Genomic DNA, 19,538 nt, shown 5'->3' with positions numbered 1-19,538 from the left:
ATTATACTTCATAAAAAGAATTTGTAAGTTTTACTTCATTTCCTATATTCTAGAACCATTTCTATTAAATTGGCACCAATTGGTTTTTGAATATGAAATCATCTGGTTCTGCTGTTTTTCTATGAGGCAGTTCCTTGTAATGTAGCTACCTCTTCCTATGGAACTGTTTAAGCTTTTTATCTCTACATGGATCAATTGTGATAGTTATCCATTTTGTCTAGTTTTCCAAATGTATTTATTTTTTTTCCAAATGTATTTCTATGGTGTTACGCATTGTAGTTAGTCTCTTCTGAATTTTAAATTTATTCTACTTCAATGGTTGTTTCCCTCTGGTTATTTTTTATTATTTTTTTCTTCCTTTTTTCTGCCTTAATAAAGGTGTTTCTTTTTCAACTCACTTGGATTCTGATTTGATTACTGAGAAATATTTTCCTTTCTCTATCTCATTAATTTCTGATTTTGCCTTTATTATGTCATTTCTTATCATCTTTTTATTTCACCCTTTTCTTTTTTTACTTGGTCTTCAGTTTCAGATCTATTTCATTTATTTTCATTAAAAATTATTTTATTTCTCTATGTGTTTGAAGCCATGATTTTTCCTCTGGTCACAGCTTTATGTTGTACTCATCAATTTTAATATGTTTTTTATTATCTTTATCTTTTAGAAGACTTGTATTTCTTCTTCACCAAAAAGTTGTGCAGCAGCAGGTTTTTAAATATTCATATAGAAGGACCTTTTTAAAACTTTTGTTATTAAATTCTAGACTTGTAACAAGATGATCAGGATATTGTTTATTCTGATAATTTTACTCTTTGGAATGCCCTGAAGCCTTTATTGGTGACTTAGAAGAAGGTCAGCTTTTGTCAGTATTCCACGTCTGTTTGAGAAAAAGGTAGTCTGTATTCTTATAGTGTATAGTTTAATATCTGTCCAAAAGTTCTATTTTATTGACTATATTATTTATGTCATCTATACCTTTACTTAGTTTTTGTTCACTTGATTTGTTTTGACCAAGAGTGGTATTTAAAAATCTTCTGTTATTAGTGTGTTTCTATGTGGCCTCAAGGGCCAGAATCAAGTTCTGTAGTTTTTATTTCATAAAGATCATTGCTGTACTACTTGGTAAATATTCATTATTTATATTTGCTCTGTTTCATATGTGTTTTCTTTGATCTTATTCTTTAAGGTTTCTTTGGGTGGGAGGACTATTTATGAAAGCTCATATTTTTGTTGTAGTGATTGGCCTTGGTATCTATACCTTTTAAAGATGCTTTTGGCTCACTTTATCCATATTTAACCTTTTGTTGCTACTATGATAGTCTTTTATGGTAGTTTTACTTCACTTACTACTAATTCACTATTGTTTATTTTACTTTCCTCTTTCCCTTAATGTTGTTTTCTTAGTTTTTAGTCCTACTACTTTACCTTGTCAGAACATGGGTCACTTGTATATTCTTCATTTATCACCAGCCTTGTTTTGGTCTTAGATATAATTAAGTACATTAAATGCTCATCTCTCTGTTCTTTTACCAGAGTTACCTGCTCATCTTTAGATTGGATGAAACTAATGCTTTAGTAACTTGATTGCTCAAGAAGTGCCCAAGGGTACAAAATACCTTTGCGTGCATTACACTTTTTCAATAACATTGATCCCTGAGGGATAGCTTGAAGGGGTTTAAAATATTTAGTTCACGTGTTTTTCCTTGAATCTCTTGAAAATGCTAAACTGTTGTTGCCTTGTTTTGCATGTTGCTTTTAAGAATCTGCTGCTAGTTTAATTCTCTTACCAGTATATGTTATTTGTTCTTTTTCCCTTGCTACCTTTAAGATTTTTATTTCTTTACTAATAATGTCTAATGGTGTTACCAGGATATGTTTAGTGTAGATCATCTTGTATCGGTTTTCCCAGATGTCTGGTGGGCCCTTTTGATATATAGATTCTTTTATTTTCAGAAAGTTTTCTTGGATTATAGTTTTAAATATGAATTCACCCTTAATGTATATTTTGAGTTAAAATTATGGCAAAAAGAACTTTGAGCAATAAGCTGTTTAATGGAGAGAAAAAACTACTGGAAAAAGAGATTCAACAGCAGAGAGGGAAGACATTGTTGAATGATTTGGCAACAGTAAAAGCCAAAAATGTTGACATTTATACAACCTTTGTCAAAGCAGTAGAGTTGTAAAGATTGAGATAAACTTAGGAAATAGACCCAAAGAGGTGTTGAGTAGAAACAACCATTTTAGTTAAGATGGAAAGAAGGGGTCCTGATAGGGATGATAGTCAAAATAAAGTTCTGGGTAGTCCATTGGGGGCACACTTGATGTTCTGAGCTTTTCATTTTACTGTGTTTTTTAAAAAAAAAAATCTCTTCAAATACTTTTCAGACATGGATCAAACAGTGTTTTTCCTTAAATTCAGACAGGTAACCTCACTGAGAGTTGAATTAGCTCATTGTAGATTATTTTATTCTTCTTTTTCCCTGTCTTCATTGCATATTGTCCATTTCTTCTTAACTCATCTGATACTTTCCAAATTTGGTATTATGAAGACTCCCAAAGTGTACACCATTTACCTTCTTTCTTTTGTCATCTTTATCATTTTTTGTTGAAAATTATGTTATATTGTTTTTTTTTATTTTTTATTTTTTGCATTTATTTATTTTTGAGAGACAGAGACAGAGCACAAGTTGGGGAGGGGCAGAGAGAGAAGGAGACACAGAATCTGAAGCAGGCTCCAGGCTCTGAGCTGTCAGCAAAGAGCCCGACACAAGGCTCGAACTGACAAACCATGAGATCATGACCTGAGCCGAAGTTGGACTTTTAACCAACTGAGCCACCCAGCAGCCCCTGTTATATTCTTTAAATAACATTATGTTTCTAAATCTATACTTCCCTGATAGATAAGTAGGCAACATCCTCTTAGTCTACTTAAGTTTCCTAACTTCTGTTTAGAAAGCTCACTGACTTTGAAGTATGATATGGCATTGTACAACTGATTACTGGCAATGAGGCTTATGGGTGCCATTATGATATTTAGAGAACAAATGTGCCTTTCTTATTTCATTGCTTAAAATGGCATTACCAGAAATGACATCAAGTGGTGGTTTTGCCATGGAGTACCACCCACTTGGCTGTATCTGACAGTGTCATTAGTGAAAAAAGGTGAGGCACATTAGTTAAAACCAGGGTTTGTGCACATCTTTTTATATCTTTCTATTTCAGGGGTACAGTTGCTGTCCCACCTGTAAAAGGCCACTTTGTTGATTAGAAGGACATCATTTTTTTAAAGTTTTTATTTCAACTCCAGTTAGTTAAAATGCAGTGCAATATTAGTTTCAGGTATAAACACTTAATATGCAATACACCGTGCTCATCATGACAAATGCCTTCCTCAATCCCCATCACCCTTATGACCCCCCCCCCCCACCTCCCCTCTGGTAACCATCAGTTTGTTTTCTAGACTTAAGAGTCTGTTTCTTGTTTTCTCTCTCTATTTTTACCTTTGTTCATTTGTTTTGTGTCTTAAATTCCACATATGAGTGAAATCATATGGTATTTTTCTTTCTCTGACTGACCTAATTCACTTAGATAATATTCTCTAGCTCCATCCATGTCATTGTAAGTGGTAAAATTTCATTCTTTTTTATGGCTGAGTAATACTCCATTTGTGTGTGTGTGTGTGTGTGTGTGTGTGTGTGTGTGTGTGTGTGTATGTATATATGTGTGTATCTTTAAAACATTTTTAATGTTTATTTATTTTTGAGAGAGAGAGAGAGACAGAGACAGAGACAGAGAGCGAGGGAGACACAGAATCCAAAGCAGGCTCCAGGCTTTGAGCTGTCAGCACAGAGCCCCACGTGGGGCTCAGACCCACATGCAGGATCATGACCTGAGCCAAAGTCAGACACTTAACCAACTGAGCCATCCAGGCACTCTTTACCACGTCTTTATCCATTCATCAGTCAGTGGACACTTGCCTTGTTTCCATAATTTGACTATTGTAGATGCTGCTGCTATAAACACTGGGGTGCATGTATCCCATTGAATTGGCATATTTGTATTCTTTGGGTAAATACCTAATAGTGCGATTCCTGGATCGTAGGGTAGTTCTATTTGTATCTTTTTGAGGAACTTCCATACTGTTTTCCAGAGTGGCTGCACCAGTTTGTATTCCCACCAATAGTGCAAAAGTGTTCCCCTTTCTCTATATCCTTACCAACACCTGTTGTTTCTTGTGTTGTTGATTTTAGTCATTCTTGTGTTGTTGATTTTAGGTGTGAGGGGATATCTCACTGTCATTTTGATTTGCATTTCCGCATTTCCCTGATGATCAATGATGTTGAGCATCTTTTAATGGAAGCACATCATTTTTTCATGCACCAGCTTATAACCCTGCTTTTACATGAAGTCTTTCTTGATGATTCTGGTTTATACTGATTCCCAATTTCCTTTAGCTTCTAATGTTTTTTCCAACGTTTTTTTATTTATTTTTGGGACAGAGAGAGACAGAGCATGAACGGGGGAGGGGCAGAGAGAGAGGGAGACACAGAATCGGAAACAGGCTCCAGGCTCTGAGCCATCAGCCCAGAGCCCGACGCGGGGCTCGAACTCACAGACCGCGAGATCGTGACCTGGCTGAAGTCGGACGCTTAACCGACTGCGCCACCCAGGCGCCCCTAATGTTTTTTTTAAACACATGAGCCCTCAAGTCTTAGTTGTTTCATATTGTCTTATGAACTAGAATGGACTCCTTGAGACATGTAGATATGTATACTTCCCTTCTTTTGTATTTCTCACAGCATCTAGGTTAGTGTTGCTTTTGTAATTACCCCTCAGGAAATACTTTATTGACCTCTCAGGACGAAAGGATAGTCTTGATGCAATGCCTGTCATCTCTCTTAGTGTCCAGAGCACCCTGACTCTTCAGGGCCTCCACCCCACCACACTCCATGTGTCTCTGTCCCAAAGCTGCCTGGTAAGTGAAAGAGAAAGGCCCTCACAGGTAGAGAAAACAGTTCTGCGTGTCAGCATCTGGAGTATGGCTTAGGAAACCTGTGATTTTTAAAAACACTTGCTTGACTACTGGGAGTTGTGTTGGACTGAAAGTCAGGAGATGAGGTTTCAGACTCAGCCCTAACATTGAGCAGGCTTGCAGCCTTCGGCAAATGATTTAACCTGTGAGGATGTTAGCTCTCCAATCTATAAAATGTAAGCCTTTGACTGAGTGATATTAAAATTTCCTTCTAGCTCTAAAATTCTGTGATTCTCTGAAAACATGTTTCCAAATGCTTAATGCTCATTGCAGAAGGTAATGTTTCTTATAATGTTTCCAAAGCGTCCACTTATTGTTACATAGCTAAGGAAGTTAAAAGGCTCAAATTTAGAAAAACAAAACAAAACAAAACAAAAAAACCTTAATGATCTGGGAGCGGGAATTGTAGTACCTGACCTGTATCTGGTGGCAAAATGCTCACTTTCATCCATAGGGTAGGGTCATAAGCCTCATTAAAGTTGCTTGTTCGCTGTTTGCTAGAGGGAATTCTAACATAATCCACTTATCAGTTACAGTTTCTTGTAAGATGGAGTGCAAATGTGTGTTTGTAAGAATTTTTCATGGTATATGCACATAATATGGTACCATTTTTAGAGGCAGCATTTCCTTTGTTGAACATTTATAAAATTTAGTCCTGGTGATATACTTCTGTATTTCATTATCTTTGGAGTGGTATTGTATGTCTTAGCTTGATGATACCATAATATTACCAGATGGTACAGCTGGTAAGGCTACTTTAAAGTATTTTGGTATCACGTGGATAGGATTATACTGTAGATTAAATAACATGGTGGTGTTTATAGTCACTTGTAACATGCAATAGCATGCACGTCATTTTCTTTCTTCCTAGTGAGGTTCTGCTCTACGTTTTTAGTTGAGCAAAGGGACTTTGAAATTTATTCCTATGATTTTAGTTACTTGAACTTTTAAAATTTTATGAGTTTTATGTTAATGGAATTGTTTGTAAAATACACACTTTCACTGAATTTTTTGTGTCTCAACATAATTTGTCATCTGAATATGTTTTTAAGATTTAATACCGTGTGTGTATCTCTACTCATGGATTAGTTTTACAAACTTACTATTTGGAGATTTTTTCAGTATGATTTGTCAAATAAAAATAAAGTCAGTTCCAAATTTTATTTCAATCTAGCATTCTTTAATGTTTAATGCTGCTATGTTTTACTACATTCTGATTAAATTACTTTAAAATCATTGAAGTAATCAAATGTATTTTAGCTCTGTTATCTGATACTGAATAGTGTTCCTATTATCAAAATTTATTCTTAACATGTGTATATTAAGATGTCTGATTTTAAATCAGATTAGATCCATATAAAAAGAAATAAGTCATACTCAGAATACTATGCAAATGACAGTAATATGAATATATACTGGAGTGTTATTGAAAGGTGGTGATAAGTGGAAAATATTGAAGAAAACAGCATAATAATTATAATTTAGAAGCCATGGTCTCCATATTTAAAATTAATATTTTGTGAAGCTTATTTCCCAGTGCTGGGACTCTGAGACAAGTGAGAACTTGTTAAGTAGATAATTGTGCCTTTAGGAGGACACAGTTTTTTTAACCTTTTGTTTTGAAAAATTTGAAACATACTGAATAATAGAGAACTCCAGATACCCATCACTTTGATTTAAAAGTTAACATTCTGAAATTTTATTTTATCTATTTTTTGGCTGAAAGGTTTTAAAGCAATTACAGATATCATGTCATCTTATCTCTAAATACTTATGTATGCATTTTCAAAAAACGAGGACAATTCACTGTATTATCACCATGCTATTACTTAACAAAATTAACATCATTCCTTCATGTCAGGTATGATTTTATACGTTCTATTTTCTTTCTCCTTTCTCCTAAAATTCATTAGAAAATGGGAATATAAGCAATTTTTATTCTAATTGTACTTAAACACTTTTTTCCTTTTTACAAAATTACTTATTGTAGTAGAATTCTGTGCTCTAATTTTCCTTTCTATAAATTAGGTGACGTAGATCATGAGATCTCTTGGACCCCTTTTAGCTCTCATAGCCTCTTACTTCCTGGACAGGACTGGTTGTAAGCTACAAATCTCACTTAGGAAACTACTGGTACAGAACCACGTGAGCATATTTCTCTCAGTTAAATGTCCATCGGGAGACCAAGTTTCTAGTCTTGTGTACAAGAAAACAGAGATTATGTTTTATTCACTGATGTGTATCCAGCAGCTGGCACAGAGCATGGCATATAATAAGCACTCAATAAATAAATGATGACTGAACAGTGAGTAATTGAATAGGTTAATGCATAAATGAATTGATTAATTAGTCATTCGATGTTCAGGAGTAACAGGCAAAGCCAATCAAGTAGAGCTGGATAGAGTACAGTAACATATAGCAACTAAATTCCTACTGGGAGAAATCTATCCAGTGTCAAGAGATCATTAGTACTTTATATTGCCATTATCAGTGTTTTCTTAGAGATAGAGCTCTGCCAGCATATCCATGAAGAGAAACTGAGAAATAGGGGCTACTCTGGATTAAATTGTGTCCTCTCAAAAGATGTTGAAGTCCCAACCCCCAGCATCTGTGCATGTGACTTTATTTGGAAATAGGGTCTTTTTGAGTTACCAAGAGGTCATTAGAGAAGGCCCTAATCCAGTATGGGTGATATTACAAATGGGGAAACTTGGACACAGAGAGAAACCAGACATGAAGAGATGAAAGACAGTGTGAAGAAATAGGAAGAATGCCTCCTCTAAACCTTGGAGCACCTGAGATCACTTGAAGCTAGGCGAGAGGCATAGAGCAGATTATCCCTCACATCCCTCAGAAGGGATCAACCCTGCAAACGCCTTGATGGCAGACATGTAGCCTCGAAGACTATGAGATGATATATTTCTGTTATTGTTTAAGCCACTCAGTTTGTGGTACCTTGTTATAGCAGTAGCCCTGCAAAACTAATACAGGAACATAGACAAATCTTTGGGTGGAAGTTGATATAAGAACATTTCCAAACAATTTTAATAAAAAATTCAGGCACCAGGATGGGGGGAAAAACGGAAAGAGGAAAAAGTTAACTGAGGGGAAAGAGAAGTACCCTAGGGTACTTTTGTTTTGCCTAGGGCCACTCCAGGCTGGGCCAAATCACTTAGTGTTTCTAACATAATTTATTCTTACACATGGGATCTCAGGCAGTTAATTCTTGACCACGTGTGGTGGAATCTTCATGATAATAGACTGCTTGTTTATTCTGGAACTAAATGTCTTTGTTTAGAGGCACCTGGGTGGCTCAGTCAGTTGAGCGTCTGACTCTTGATTTCAACTCAGGTCATGATCCCAGGGTCATGGGTTCAAGCCCTACACTGGGCTCCCACACTGAGCATGGAGTCTGCTTAAGATTTTCTCTTTCTCTCTCTCTTTTTCTCTCTCTCTCTCCTGCTCCCATCTCCCCTGCTTCTTAAAAAAAAAAAAAAGAACCTTTAGAAAAATAAATAAATGTCCTTGTTCAGAAGATACTAAAAAAGGGTGGTTTACCTTTTCCTAATCCCAGGCAAAAAGGTTTTATTAGAAAAAGATGGCAACTATTTGCATAACTTTCAATACAGATTCAGTGTAGAAATAGTTGAGGGTTTGAGGATATGAGCTCTAGAATCAGATTCTCTGGCTTTGAGTTCTGGCCCTGCCTCTTACTAGCTCTGTTTTTTTTGCCATATTATTTTACCTGCCTGTGCTGTTTCCACATCTAAAGCTAATAAGAGAACTTCCCTCAAAGAGGTATTTTAATAATCAAATGATTTAAAATGTGAAAGGCTTAGGCAAATATCAGGCACATAGTAAGCACTCAGTATATAATAGCTAGAAAATAATTTTATTATTTTTATACTTATGCTGAAAGAATACCGTATCTTATTTTGCTCTCCAAGAATTCTTTCGATTTATGAAAAAAAATATAATGATGTTCTGGTTAAATATTAAGAAGATGGTAATGAATTGGATGTAATAAGTGTAGTTCTCCCCGGGTGTGTAGTTTAATGATAGATGTCCCTCAAGTTGTATGGAACAGAACACCCAGGGTCTATTTTCTATGTAAGGGAAAAGATTTTACATTTATGAGTGTGTATGCACTGTAAATATAGGATGGCCCATTTAACAAATTACCTATCCCCAAGAATATGGTTCCCAAGAGAGTTAATGCTGTTGAAAAATTAGTGTTTTCCTATAATCAATACAAGCTTATTGAGTGCCTACTGAGTCCCATTGGTCATATTGTTTCTATTTCTGAAGGCCAGATGCATACTTGACCAAAGAATATTTGAGCATCCTGATTCACAAAAGGCTATATATAGGGGTTTTATTTTGTTTTGTTTTGTTTTTAGTTATTATGGGAAGATGGCCTTTTTGAATTCTGAATCAACTCATTAAGCTGCATAAGTTGGATGGGTTAAGATGTACCCCTGTTTAGAGGCTATTAAAAAACTGGCACCCCAAGGGACTGTGCATGTAAGAATGGCGTTGGTGTCGGCAACCTCAAATACTGTCTTTGAAATCATTGGAATTTACAGTTAAAGTAGAACAGGTGGCTATTTTGAATGTTGGATAGCTGTGTTTTATGTAGATACAGCTTCCATGTGGTGAACCTGTTTATAATATTATAGCAATGACAGTTAAATTATATCAGCTAACGTTTTGGAGTATCTACTATTTACAGATATACCAAGCACTGAGAATGCTTACTGACATGCTGAAAACTCTTAAGTTCAGACTTGATTTATACAAAAAGGAAAACCATAAATTGGATGCAATTCAGATTCTCCTCTTCCATTGCCTATTTATTTTGTTAAAGGACAGACACAAATTATGTGCTTTGATAGCACGTTGGAAATTAGAAAGAAAGGGTATTGTAGGTTCTTTCATACAATTCTTGAGAACTTGTGTCAGAAGGACAAATTGGAAAGAGACTGTAATTGGAAAGGTTTTCTTTTGTGGGTGAAAGGCATTTTTAGTAAAGAAGCAATTGCTAGCATGTGAACTATTGAGGGAATTTCCCCCAAAGTCTGGAAAGCATATTAAGTCACAGCCCTATTTGATCAAATAGGCTTTCACATAATGCTTAGGGGAAAAAAAAAAAACTAAGCTGGAATAGAAAAACAGGTCATGGGTTCAAAATGCTAATATCATTTAGAATACTGCTAAGGGCCTCTCAGGATTTTGTTATGATGCTTGAATTTATAGTTCCATTTAAAGGAGCCATGGACTTGAGCCTGACGGAGCAGTAGATGCCGTAAAGAGATGATGATAAGAGGCATAGCTCGTCTGCCATCTCTTCATATGTTAACCTCATGGATGTGTCTTTAAGTCTCTCACTCTCAGTGAATGTTACATATAAAGAAAACAGGATAAAATTCCAGATTTGAAGTAGAGTAGGTAGTTATGAGATCTAAGAGGGAAAAACCTCCAACATAGAAGGCACATTTTTTTTTTAAGAATAATCGCATGTCGCAGCCATCAGAAAACAGAAGCTTCAGACTTTTTACAGCTCAGATAAGGTCAGACTATAGTTTTGAAAAATACATTTCATGCTGATTCTAATAAGCATCACATTTGAAAAGTAAGTGGGAACCTTTTAAAAGTTGCATTATTTCGTCTAGACTGTAGTGGTGATGCAACATTACTGGCAAAAACAAGAAGAAAAAGAAAAAAAGAGAAGCTGAAAAACAAAGTACTGGACAATAAGAGAATAAAAAGCACAGGTTTATATCAAAACATAGTAGCATCTATGAGGTTACACGTCGGTTTTTAACAGACATGAGTGATGTTTGTGAACAGAGCCATGTTGCTTACACGTTGCATGCTTCATTCCTGCTTTGGCATGCAGAGATTTTCATTAGTTCATAAGCACTTAGTTTACTGCGAAGATTTTCACACTATTGTATCTTGTTGATAGAATAGGGAAATATTATACCCTATTCAAATAAGATAAATGCTGGCTTTTTAAAAAATGTGTTTAAAGTTGCTGACTAAGACTATGTTCTTGCTAGAGTTTTAAGAGTGTTTTTTTTTTGGGGCGCCTGGGTGGCGCAGTCGGTTAAGCGTCCGACTTCAGCCAGGTCACGATCTCGCGGTCCGTGAGTTCGAGCCCCGCGTCGGGCTCTGGGCTGATGGCTCAGAGCCTGGAGCCTGTTTCCGATTCTGTGTCTCCCTCTCTCTCTGCCCCTCCCCCGTTCATGCTCTGTCTCTCTCTGTCCCAAAAATAAATAAACGTTGAAAAAAAAAAAATTTAAAAAAAAAAAAAAAAAAAAAGAGTGTTTTTTTTTTAAGTTTCCACTTTAAAAAGTCATGAATAGTAACTATCTCTCTCCATAGTGTAATTTCCAACGAGAGCTTAAGAGACACATTTCTTGATACGGCAAGGTGTGCCAGTTAAAAAGATTTAATTGTATAAAATAGCATGAAAAATGATAAGACACGAGATTGTATAACAAAAATTTAAGTTCTTGAAAAGTGAATTGCATCTTGGGGGCTAAATATATATCTCTAATGTATAATGAAAATGCAAAGTGGAGGTAGAGTAGTAATGTGGTTTAATGGGTGGTCACATGCCACTGAGCAGTGATATTTGCTCACAATTATGTCTTGCTTCTCGCTTCTCTCTCAGCTCCATAATCTCTTGCACCCCTTCTCCAGCTGACATCTTTCCTGTCCATCACATCAAGTGTTGAGAAATGCTTCCATTTGAGCCAGTGTGGCTGCTTAGGATTCCCAGTTGCTTGGGCAGCAGAAAGGTGCCAGATTTGACTCTTGATGGGAAAGAGGTTCTTTACTTTTTTCATCGACTATGAGCGTGTCCCTCAAATTTGCATAAACTGAAAGAATCAGGAACTGGTTGGGTGAGGTTGTTAGCCACCAATCAACCAGTTTATTTTTTGGTACAAAAATGAATAAATCATTTTCTTTCCAAACTTCTTCTTTCTCCTCTGCATTCTTTATTCATCGAATCCTCCCTTACCAGCCAACCATACCATTCTTAGGGTTGTCATTGATCCACTTATCCAGTAACTGTGGTTCTCCGTGGTCTCCCTTCTTTTGTTCACCAGTGCCCTAGTCCACCCTCCCATCACCCTTTGCCTGGACTATTGTTATATTCTCCCAAATGAATTCTCTGCTTCCCTTTCCTCATCATGGTGCTGCCAGTACTGATAATATTATTCCTTGCCAAAAGCCTTTGGTGACTTGTATTTGCATACTAAAATTGTGTTCTAGCTTCTTAGCACGGTTTTGGAAACTGTGCTAACTGATGATAACCAGTTTTTTTCTGGCTTTTGTTGTATTTCCAGTAGCCTCTGCACTCCCAACATGCATTGACCCATACTCTGGTTTTCCTTCTTGTGTTACCTCTTTTCCCTATCTCCATTTGTGGAAAGCTTAGATATTTGTCAAGACCCAACACAAATGTTTCTTTCTCTGAGTCTTTCAATTAGAAATAACTTCCCCTTGCTCCAAAGTGTTGCTAACTTTGGGGTACCTGGGTGGCTCAGTCAGGCGTCCAGCTTCAGCTCAGGTCATGATCTCATGGTTCATGAGTTTGAGCCCCACATCAGATTCTGTGCTGACAGCTCAGAGCCTAGAGCCTACTTTGGATTCTGTATCTCCCTGTCTCTCTGCCCCTTCCCAACTCGCACATGCGCACGTGCGCGTGCTCTCTCTCTCAAAAATAAACATTAAAAAAATAATAAAGTGCTACTAAATTTAAATCTGTTACACTTTTTCTCAAAGTAATGCTTTCTTTAGACCTGTAGGTAGACTTCTGTCATCTCTCCTTTGTATGAGATCTATGGAAAAAACTCTACTTCTGATCAGACGGATTTAGGTTCATTTTCAACTTTGCCAGTTACTGTAAGTTTGTTGTGCACAGAATACCTACCTTTACTCATTCTGTTTTCACATCTTCAAGACATCTTAAAATAATCTCCTTTTAGGGTCATGAGGGTTAAATAATTTGACTTCTCTAAAGCACTCAGTAAATATGCATTCAATACATATGCACTCATTTTAGTTTTTCTTTGTTTTTTGTAAACATATGATTCTCAATAGTTTATCATGCTTGGCACTCAGATGTCTATTGAAAAGAATTTACTCCAATTTTTCCAATTATTAACATCAAGAAAAATTAATAAAAAATTATTTCAGCCTGTGCAGAAGGCCTTAAGAGTAGGTACTGTCACAGATGCAAAAGTATATGTATGCAACATTGTCCTGGCCACTTCTCCCCTTGGAGCTTACAACTGGTAAATGTGGCACCAAGGCTTAAATACAAGAAAAGCTAAATAATTCTGTACATTTTTAAATAGTAAATCCATGTGGACACAAATGAAAACCCAGTAAGTTGCTTTGTGGCTAAAGGAATGTACATACCAGGATTCAGGTGTGAGTGGTGAACCCAGGAATTGTGAAGTGTGGAGCCAGGGGTGTGGTAGGAGGCAGAGAAGAGCACTTTGGGCACCCTAGAGGGGTGCCTGATTGAAGATGAAGGCCCTTCCCATGCAATTCACTGCAAAGAAGAGTTATGGCAGGGTGTTCTGTAATCATCAGTTCTACCTATCCATTTGGAGAATTAAAGTGGTATAAGACCCTCACCACATCAGGAAACAAAGGAGATGGGACGTAAAGGATTGACTAAGTGCAGAACTTGAGAATGTGGTATGGGTGCAGATCTGGTTAGGTTAAAGGGGAAAGGGGAAGATGATGTTTGAGACAGTCTTGGTTAGTATAGGAAAGTTGCATTTTTTATGGACATCGAAGTCTAACTTGCTTTTCATCTTTATTTGCCTAGTGCTTTTAATGAAAGCTATGACTTACCACCTGTGCCAAATCCAGTTTTCAGAGGGGCTGCTACTGAGACAGAATTAGGATTGCAAGGTCTTTATTGGAGAAGCAAGTATATTATCCATGCGAGGGAAAAAGAGAAAAAGCAAGATTGGACAAAGAAAGCTTTGAGAGTGGGATGTTCATATGACCCCCACAAGAGGAAAGGGGGGCAGGAAGGATTGGGCCGGGAGAGCTCAGACTGTGATACAGCTCTGACAGGCAGCACCAGACCAGAGAGTACCCATTAGAAGAACCCCTGGGTAGAAATGGCCACATGGTATCCCCACTGTGCTCCTTGTGTGGCAGGTGCTGCCTAGGGAGAGCATGCCCTTGGCTCACGCGCTGTAACAGTTCCCAGTGGACCTGCCAGTTGAGGTTGTCCGCTTATTGCCTTCTTCACAGGCGAAAGGTCCCTTCTTTCTGGGTGGGACTGGACCTCAGTGGCTACCACGCTACCTTTTCAGTAGTAAAATATTAAAGTCAAAAGTCCAGGTAAACCTTAGTTCAGATTAGGTGGGTTTTGTTTTTTGTTTTGTTTTGTTTTGTTTTGTTTTGTTTTGTTTTGCTTTTTGGAGGTGGGGAGATTAGGGAGCCTGAAAAACTCACTAAAATAATAAAACTTTTGTAGAAGCTGGATTTGGTGTGGGTAATTTGCATTATCTGGGTGTAACACATTATTTTTTTTATCTGTTAAATGTGCACATAATGACACATTTTCCTTACCACCTCATGAAGTTGAAAACAACAACAACAACAACCCATAATACGTATCTATGAAAGGTGAGAAGAAAATGACTACCATGTGGAAATAAAGTACAATGTAATAGATCTATGGAATTAGAATAAAGGGGAAGCAGGTAGGGCTCTCCTTTTATTCGTGGAGAAAAGAAAAACGATTACTAAATTCAGAAAAATCACATAAAAAGAAAATCATTTAAAATGCATTAGGGAACTAGATATTTACATTTTTCTATGCCTAGTATGATTACAATGCAAATAATCATTTCCTACCTGATCTTAGTACTCTTGAGTTTCCTACTACAGGCTTGTCTAAAACTAGGGATATTGTACATACTTAAAGTGAAAATATTAACTAGTTGTTATTTTTTATTTCATAGAAAAAAAGAAGAGATAATATTTAAAAAGTTAACTGGAAAGCAAGTTTTATTTTAGATTAGGGGTTGGCAAACTTTTTCTGTAAAGAACCAGATAGTAAATATTTTAGGCTTTTATGAGCTCTGTGGGCCACATATGGGTCTCTGTTGCATATTCTTTTTCTTTCTTTTCTTTTTTTTTTATAATCCTATAAAAATGTAAAAATCATTCTTAGCTCAAGGACACATAAAAATAGGACTTAGACTGCAAACCTTATTGTGGATTAAGTTTTGCTCAAACTTATTTTTAACTTCAGCAAAATTTCAGAAATAGATAGAACCTCAAATTCTAAACTATATTAAAAAAGGAGAATGGACTTTGATGTCATAGAGGCATGGGATTGAATCCTGCGTCTGTCCATTACTAGTTCTGACTTGGGCAGGTTACTTGCTGGGGTGCTTAGCTTCCTGGCTGGGAGGTGGCCTTGATTTAATGAGATAATTTGTGAAAGATACTTTGCCCAATGATCATCACATAATTAGAACCTCAACAAATTTTCTTCCTTCCCTCCCTTTCTTATCTTCTTTGACAATATTTCCCAGTCCTTTCTTTCTTGAATTGCTTTAACAGAATTCTAGACTGTGTATTTCTAATATAATATCTTCATAGAAACTCTCACTTTGACCTAATTTGTATAAAATTAATTTATCAACATTTTTATTACTTGGGACAAATTATTGACTTTATTTACACCAAAATCTATACCCACTAAGTGCAGTCACTCCTAAATTTCTTCAGTACTGTATCAAGATCTATAATGTTGATAGATAGTAGTGATAAAAATTTTATGAGAATTTTATTTATTTATTTATTTATTTTTAATTTTTGTTTAGTGTTTATTTATTTTTGAGACACAGAGAGACAGGGCATGAGCAGGGGAGGGGCAGAGAGAGAGGGAGACACAGAATCAGAAGCAGGCTCCAGGCTCTGAGCTGTCAGCACAGAGCCCGACGCGGGGCTTGAACTCACGGACCGTAAGATCATGACCTGAGCCAAAGTCGGACGCTTAACCGACTGAGCCACCCAGGCGCCCCATATAGGAATTTTAGAGAATTTATCCAATACTCATAGAATATAAATATTTTAAGCCATATGCGACATTATTAGATAAAAAAACAAACTAAAAAAACGGGGGTTATATAGGCTGGTGAAGATTGTTAGTTGTTTGTTTTACCATTTTGTTCAATAGCCTTCTATGATTATTTGAATCCTGCCCACAACTCTCTATTAAGACCACTGGTTATGCACCCACAATTGGAGCACCAAGTATATAAAGCATAAGTTAACAAATTAAAGACTCCACCTATAGACAACAATACAGTGATATGGGGTTCCAATACATTCTCAACAACGGATACATCATCCAGATGAAAATCAATGAGGAAACATTGGGCTTAAACTGCATGTTAGATCAGATGGACTAACAGACATATACAAATCATTCCAACCAACTGCAGCAGAATATACATTCTTCTCAAACACACATGGAACATTTTCTAGAGCAGATCATTTGTTAGGCCACAGGACAAGTTAATAAATTTAAGAAGATTGAAATATCAAGCATCGTTTCCAACCACAACATTATGAAACTTGAAATCAATCATAAGAGGAAAACTGGAAACTTCCTGTATGTGTGGAGATTAAACAACATGTTCCTGAACTACCATTAGTGAAAGGGACAGACATCAAAGGAACTACCAAATCAAAAGGGACAACAAGGGCACCTGGCTGGCTCAGTTGGTAGAGCATGTCACTCTTGATCTCAGTGTTGTGAGTTTGAGCCCCACATCGGGTATAGAGATTACTTAAATAAGTAAATATTTTTTAAAAAGGCACATCAAGGAATATCTCCAGACAAATGAAAACGGAAAGACACATACCAAAACTTATAGGATGCAAGAAAAGAAGTTCCAAAAAGTAACTTTATAGTGATAAATGCCTACATTAAGACAAAAGAAAGATCTTAAACAACCTAGCTTTACATCTAAAGGAACGAGAAAAAGAAGAACAAACACAAAGTTTGTAAGCATGAAGTTAGTAGAAAGAAGAAAATAATAAACTCCAGAGCCAAAATTCATGAAATAGAGACCAAAAAGAATAGAAAAGATCAAGGAAACAGCTGGCTTTTGAAAAGATAGAAAATATTGGCAAACTTTTAGCTAGACTAAAAAAAAAAGAGACCCATATCAATGAAGTCAGGGATGAAAGAGGAGAGATTATAACTGATAAACTCTAGGGGCTCCTGGGTGGCTTAGTTGGTTAAGTGTTTGACTCTTGATTTCAGCTCAGGTCATGATTTAAAGATTCATGAGTTTGAGCCCTCATTGGGCTCTGCACTGGCAGCACAAATCCTGCTTGGGATTCTCTATCTCTCTCTTTCTCTCTTTCTGCCCCTCCCCTGCTCTCTCTCTCTCTCTCTCAAAATAAATAAACATTTTTTTATTAAAAAAAAAACCTCTAAGAATCTTAAGAAACTACTATGGACAATTATATAGCAACACACTAGATAAGTTAGAAGAAATGGATATATTTCTAGAAACATGCAACCTACCAAGATCGAATCACAGAAAAATAGAAAATCTGAACAGACCTATTACTAGTAAGGAACAAGGAAACGTCCAGGACCAGATGGCTTCCCTGGTGAATTCTACCAAACATTTAAAGAAGAATTCATATGAATTGTTTTCAAACTCTTCCCCCAAAATAGAAGAAGGACACACTTCCAAACTCATTTTAAGAAGCCAGCATTGCCGTGGTACCAAGGCCAGGTAAGGATGCTATAGGAAAAGAAAATTACAGTCCAATATCCCTGATGACCGTAGATGCAAAAATACTAAGCAAAATACTAGCAATCCAATTTCAATAGTATGTTAAAGGGTTAATACACCACGATCAAGTGAGACTTATTCCTGGGATGCAAGGATGGTTCAAATAAACAAATCAATCAGTGTGATACATCACATTAACAAAATGAGTGCTAAGAATCATACGATCATGTAAATAGATGCAGAAAAAAAAACATTTGACAAATTCAACATCTTTTCATGATTAAAAAGTCTCGGGGCGCCTGGGTGGCGCAGTCGGTTGAGCGTCCGACTTCAACCAGGTCACGATCTCACGGTCCGTGAGTTCGAGCCCCGCGTCGGGCTCTGGGCTGATGGCTCAGAGCCTGGAGCCTGTTTCCGATTCTGTGTCTCCCTCTCTCTCTGCCCCTCCCCCGTTCATGCTCTGTCTCTCTCTGTCCCAAAAATAAATAAACGTTGAAAAAAAAAAAAGTCTCTAAAAATTAGGCATAGAAGGAACGTACCTCAACATAAAAAAGGCCAGTTATGACAAGCCCATAGACAACATCATAATTGATGGTGAAAAGCTGAAAGCTCTTCCTCTAAGATCAGGAAAATGACAAGAATGCCCACTCTCACCATTTTTATTCAATATAGTACTGGAAGTCCTACTCAGAGCAATTTGTCAAGAAAAAGAAATAAAGTCATCCAAATAGGAAAGGAAGTAAAATTGTCTCTGGGGATGACATGATCTTATATACAGAAAACCCTAAAGATTCCACCAAAAAAACCATCAGAAGTAATAATGGTAATAATGAAGTAATAAAGAATTTCAGTAAAGTTGCAGGATACAAAATCAGTATAGAAAAGTCAGTTGCATTTCTATATACTAACGATGAGCTATTGAAAAGAGAAATTAAAATAATCCCATTTAAAATCACATCAAAAAGAATAAAATATTTAGGAATAAATTTAACCAAGAACATGAAAGATCTATATACTGAAAACCATAAAATACTGATGAAAGAAATTGAAGAAGGCACAAATAAATAGACATTCCATGCTGATGGGTTGAAAGAATTAAAATTGTAAAAATGTACATACTGTCCAGAACAGTCAACAGATTCAACTTAGTCTCTATCAAAGTTCCAATGGCTTTTTTCACAGAAATAGAAAAACAATTCTAAAAATTGTTTGGAACCACAAAAGACCCTGAGTTGCCATAGCAATCCTGAGAAGGAAGAATGGTGTTGGAGGCATCACACTTCCTGATCTCAAACTGGATTACAGTGTTCTAGTAATCAAAACAATATGGTGTTAGCATGAGAACAGAAACATAGATCAATGCAACAGAATAGAGATCCCAGAAATAAACTCATGCATATACGGTCAATTAATCTTTGACAAGGAGCCAAGAATATACATAGGAAAAGGATATTTTTTTTAATGGTGCTGGGAAAATTTAACAGCTACATGGAAAAGAATGAAACTGGACCCATATCTTATACCACACACAAAAATTAACTCCAAATGGATTAAAGACTTGAACATAAGACTTGAAACCATAAAACTTCTAGAAGAAAACGTAAGGAAAACTTGACATTGGTCTTGCCAGTGATTTTTGGATTTAACGCCAAAAGCAAAGGCAACTAATGCAAAAATAAACAAGTGAGACTGC

General features: G+C 36.4%; 1 protein-coding gene and 1 long non-coding RNA gene across 8 annotated transcripts in view; both read left to right on the top strand.

Annotated features, from left to right (window-relative positions):
• VRK2 (VRK serine/threonine kinase 2) overlaps window positions 1-19,538 on the top strand; it is a 105,680-nt gene that overhangs the window by 44,971 nt on the left and 41,171 nt on the right. For 6 of the 7 annotated variants that reach the window (XM_086701050.1, XM_086701049.1, XM_086701052.1 and 3 more), the window contains one exon: window positions 6,760-6,894. The exons of the other annotated variant lie outside the window; for it this stretch is intronic. In XM_086701050.1, coding sequence (XP_086557176.1) covers window positions 6,760-6,894 — 135 coding nt within the window. The remainder of the gene's footprint in view (window positions 1-6,759; window positions 6,895-19,538) is intronic. 7 annotated transcript variants of the gene reach the window in all.
• LOC147582511 (uncharacterized) lies at window positions 6,911-14,558 on the top strand. The gene is made up of 2 exons (XR_015249210.1): window positions 6,911-11,107; window positions 11,361-14,558. It is a non-coding gene; the product is annotated as an uncharacterized LOC147582511 (long non-coding RNA).

The sequence above is a fragment of the Puma concolor genome, chromosome A3 (genome assembly GCF_028749965.1).
Source record: "Puma concolor isolate L17-30 chromosome A3, mPumCon1.1.hap2, whole genome shotgun sequence".
Classification (NCBI taxonomy): domain Eukaryota; kingdom Metazoa; phylum Chordata; class Mammalia; order Carnivora; family Felidae; genus Puma; species Puma concolor.
Note: the sequence above shows the minus strand (reverse complement) of the source record. Positions and strands in the feature narration are given on the sequence as shown.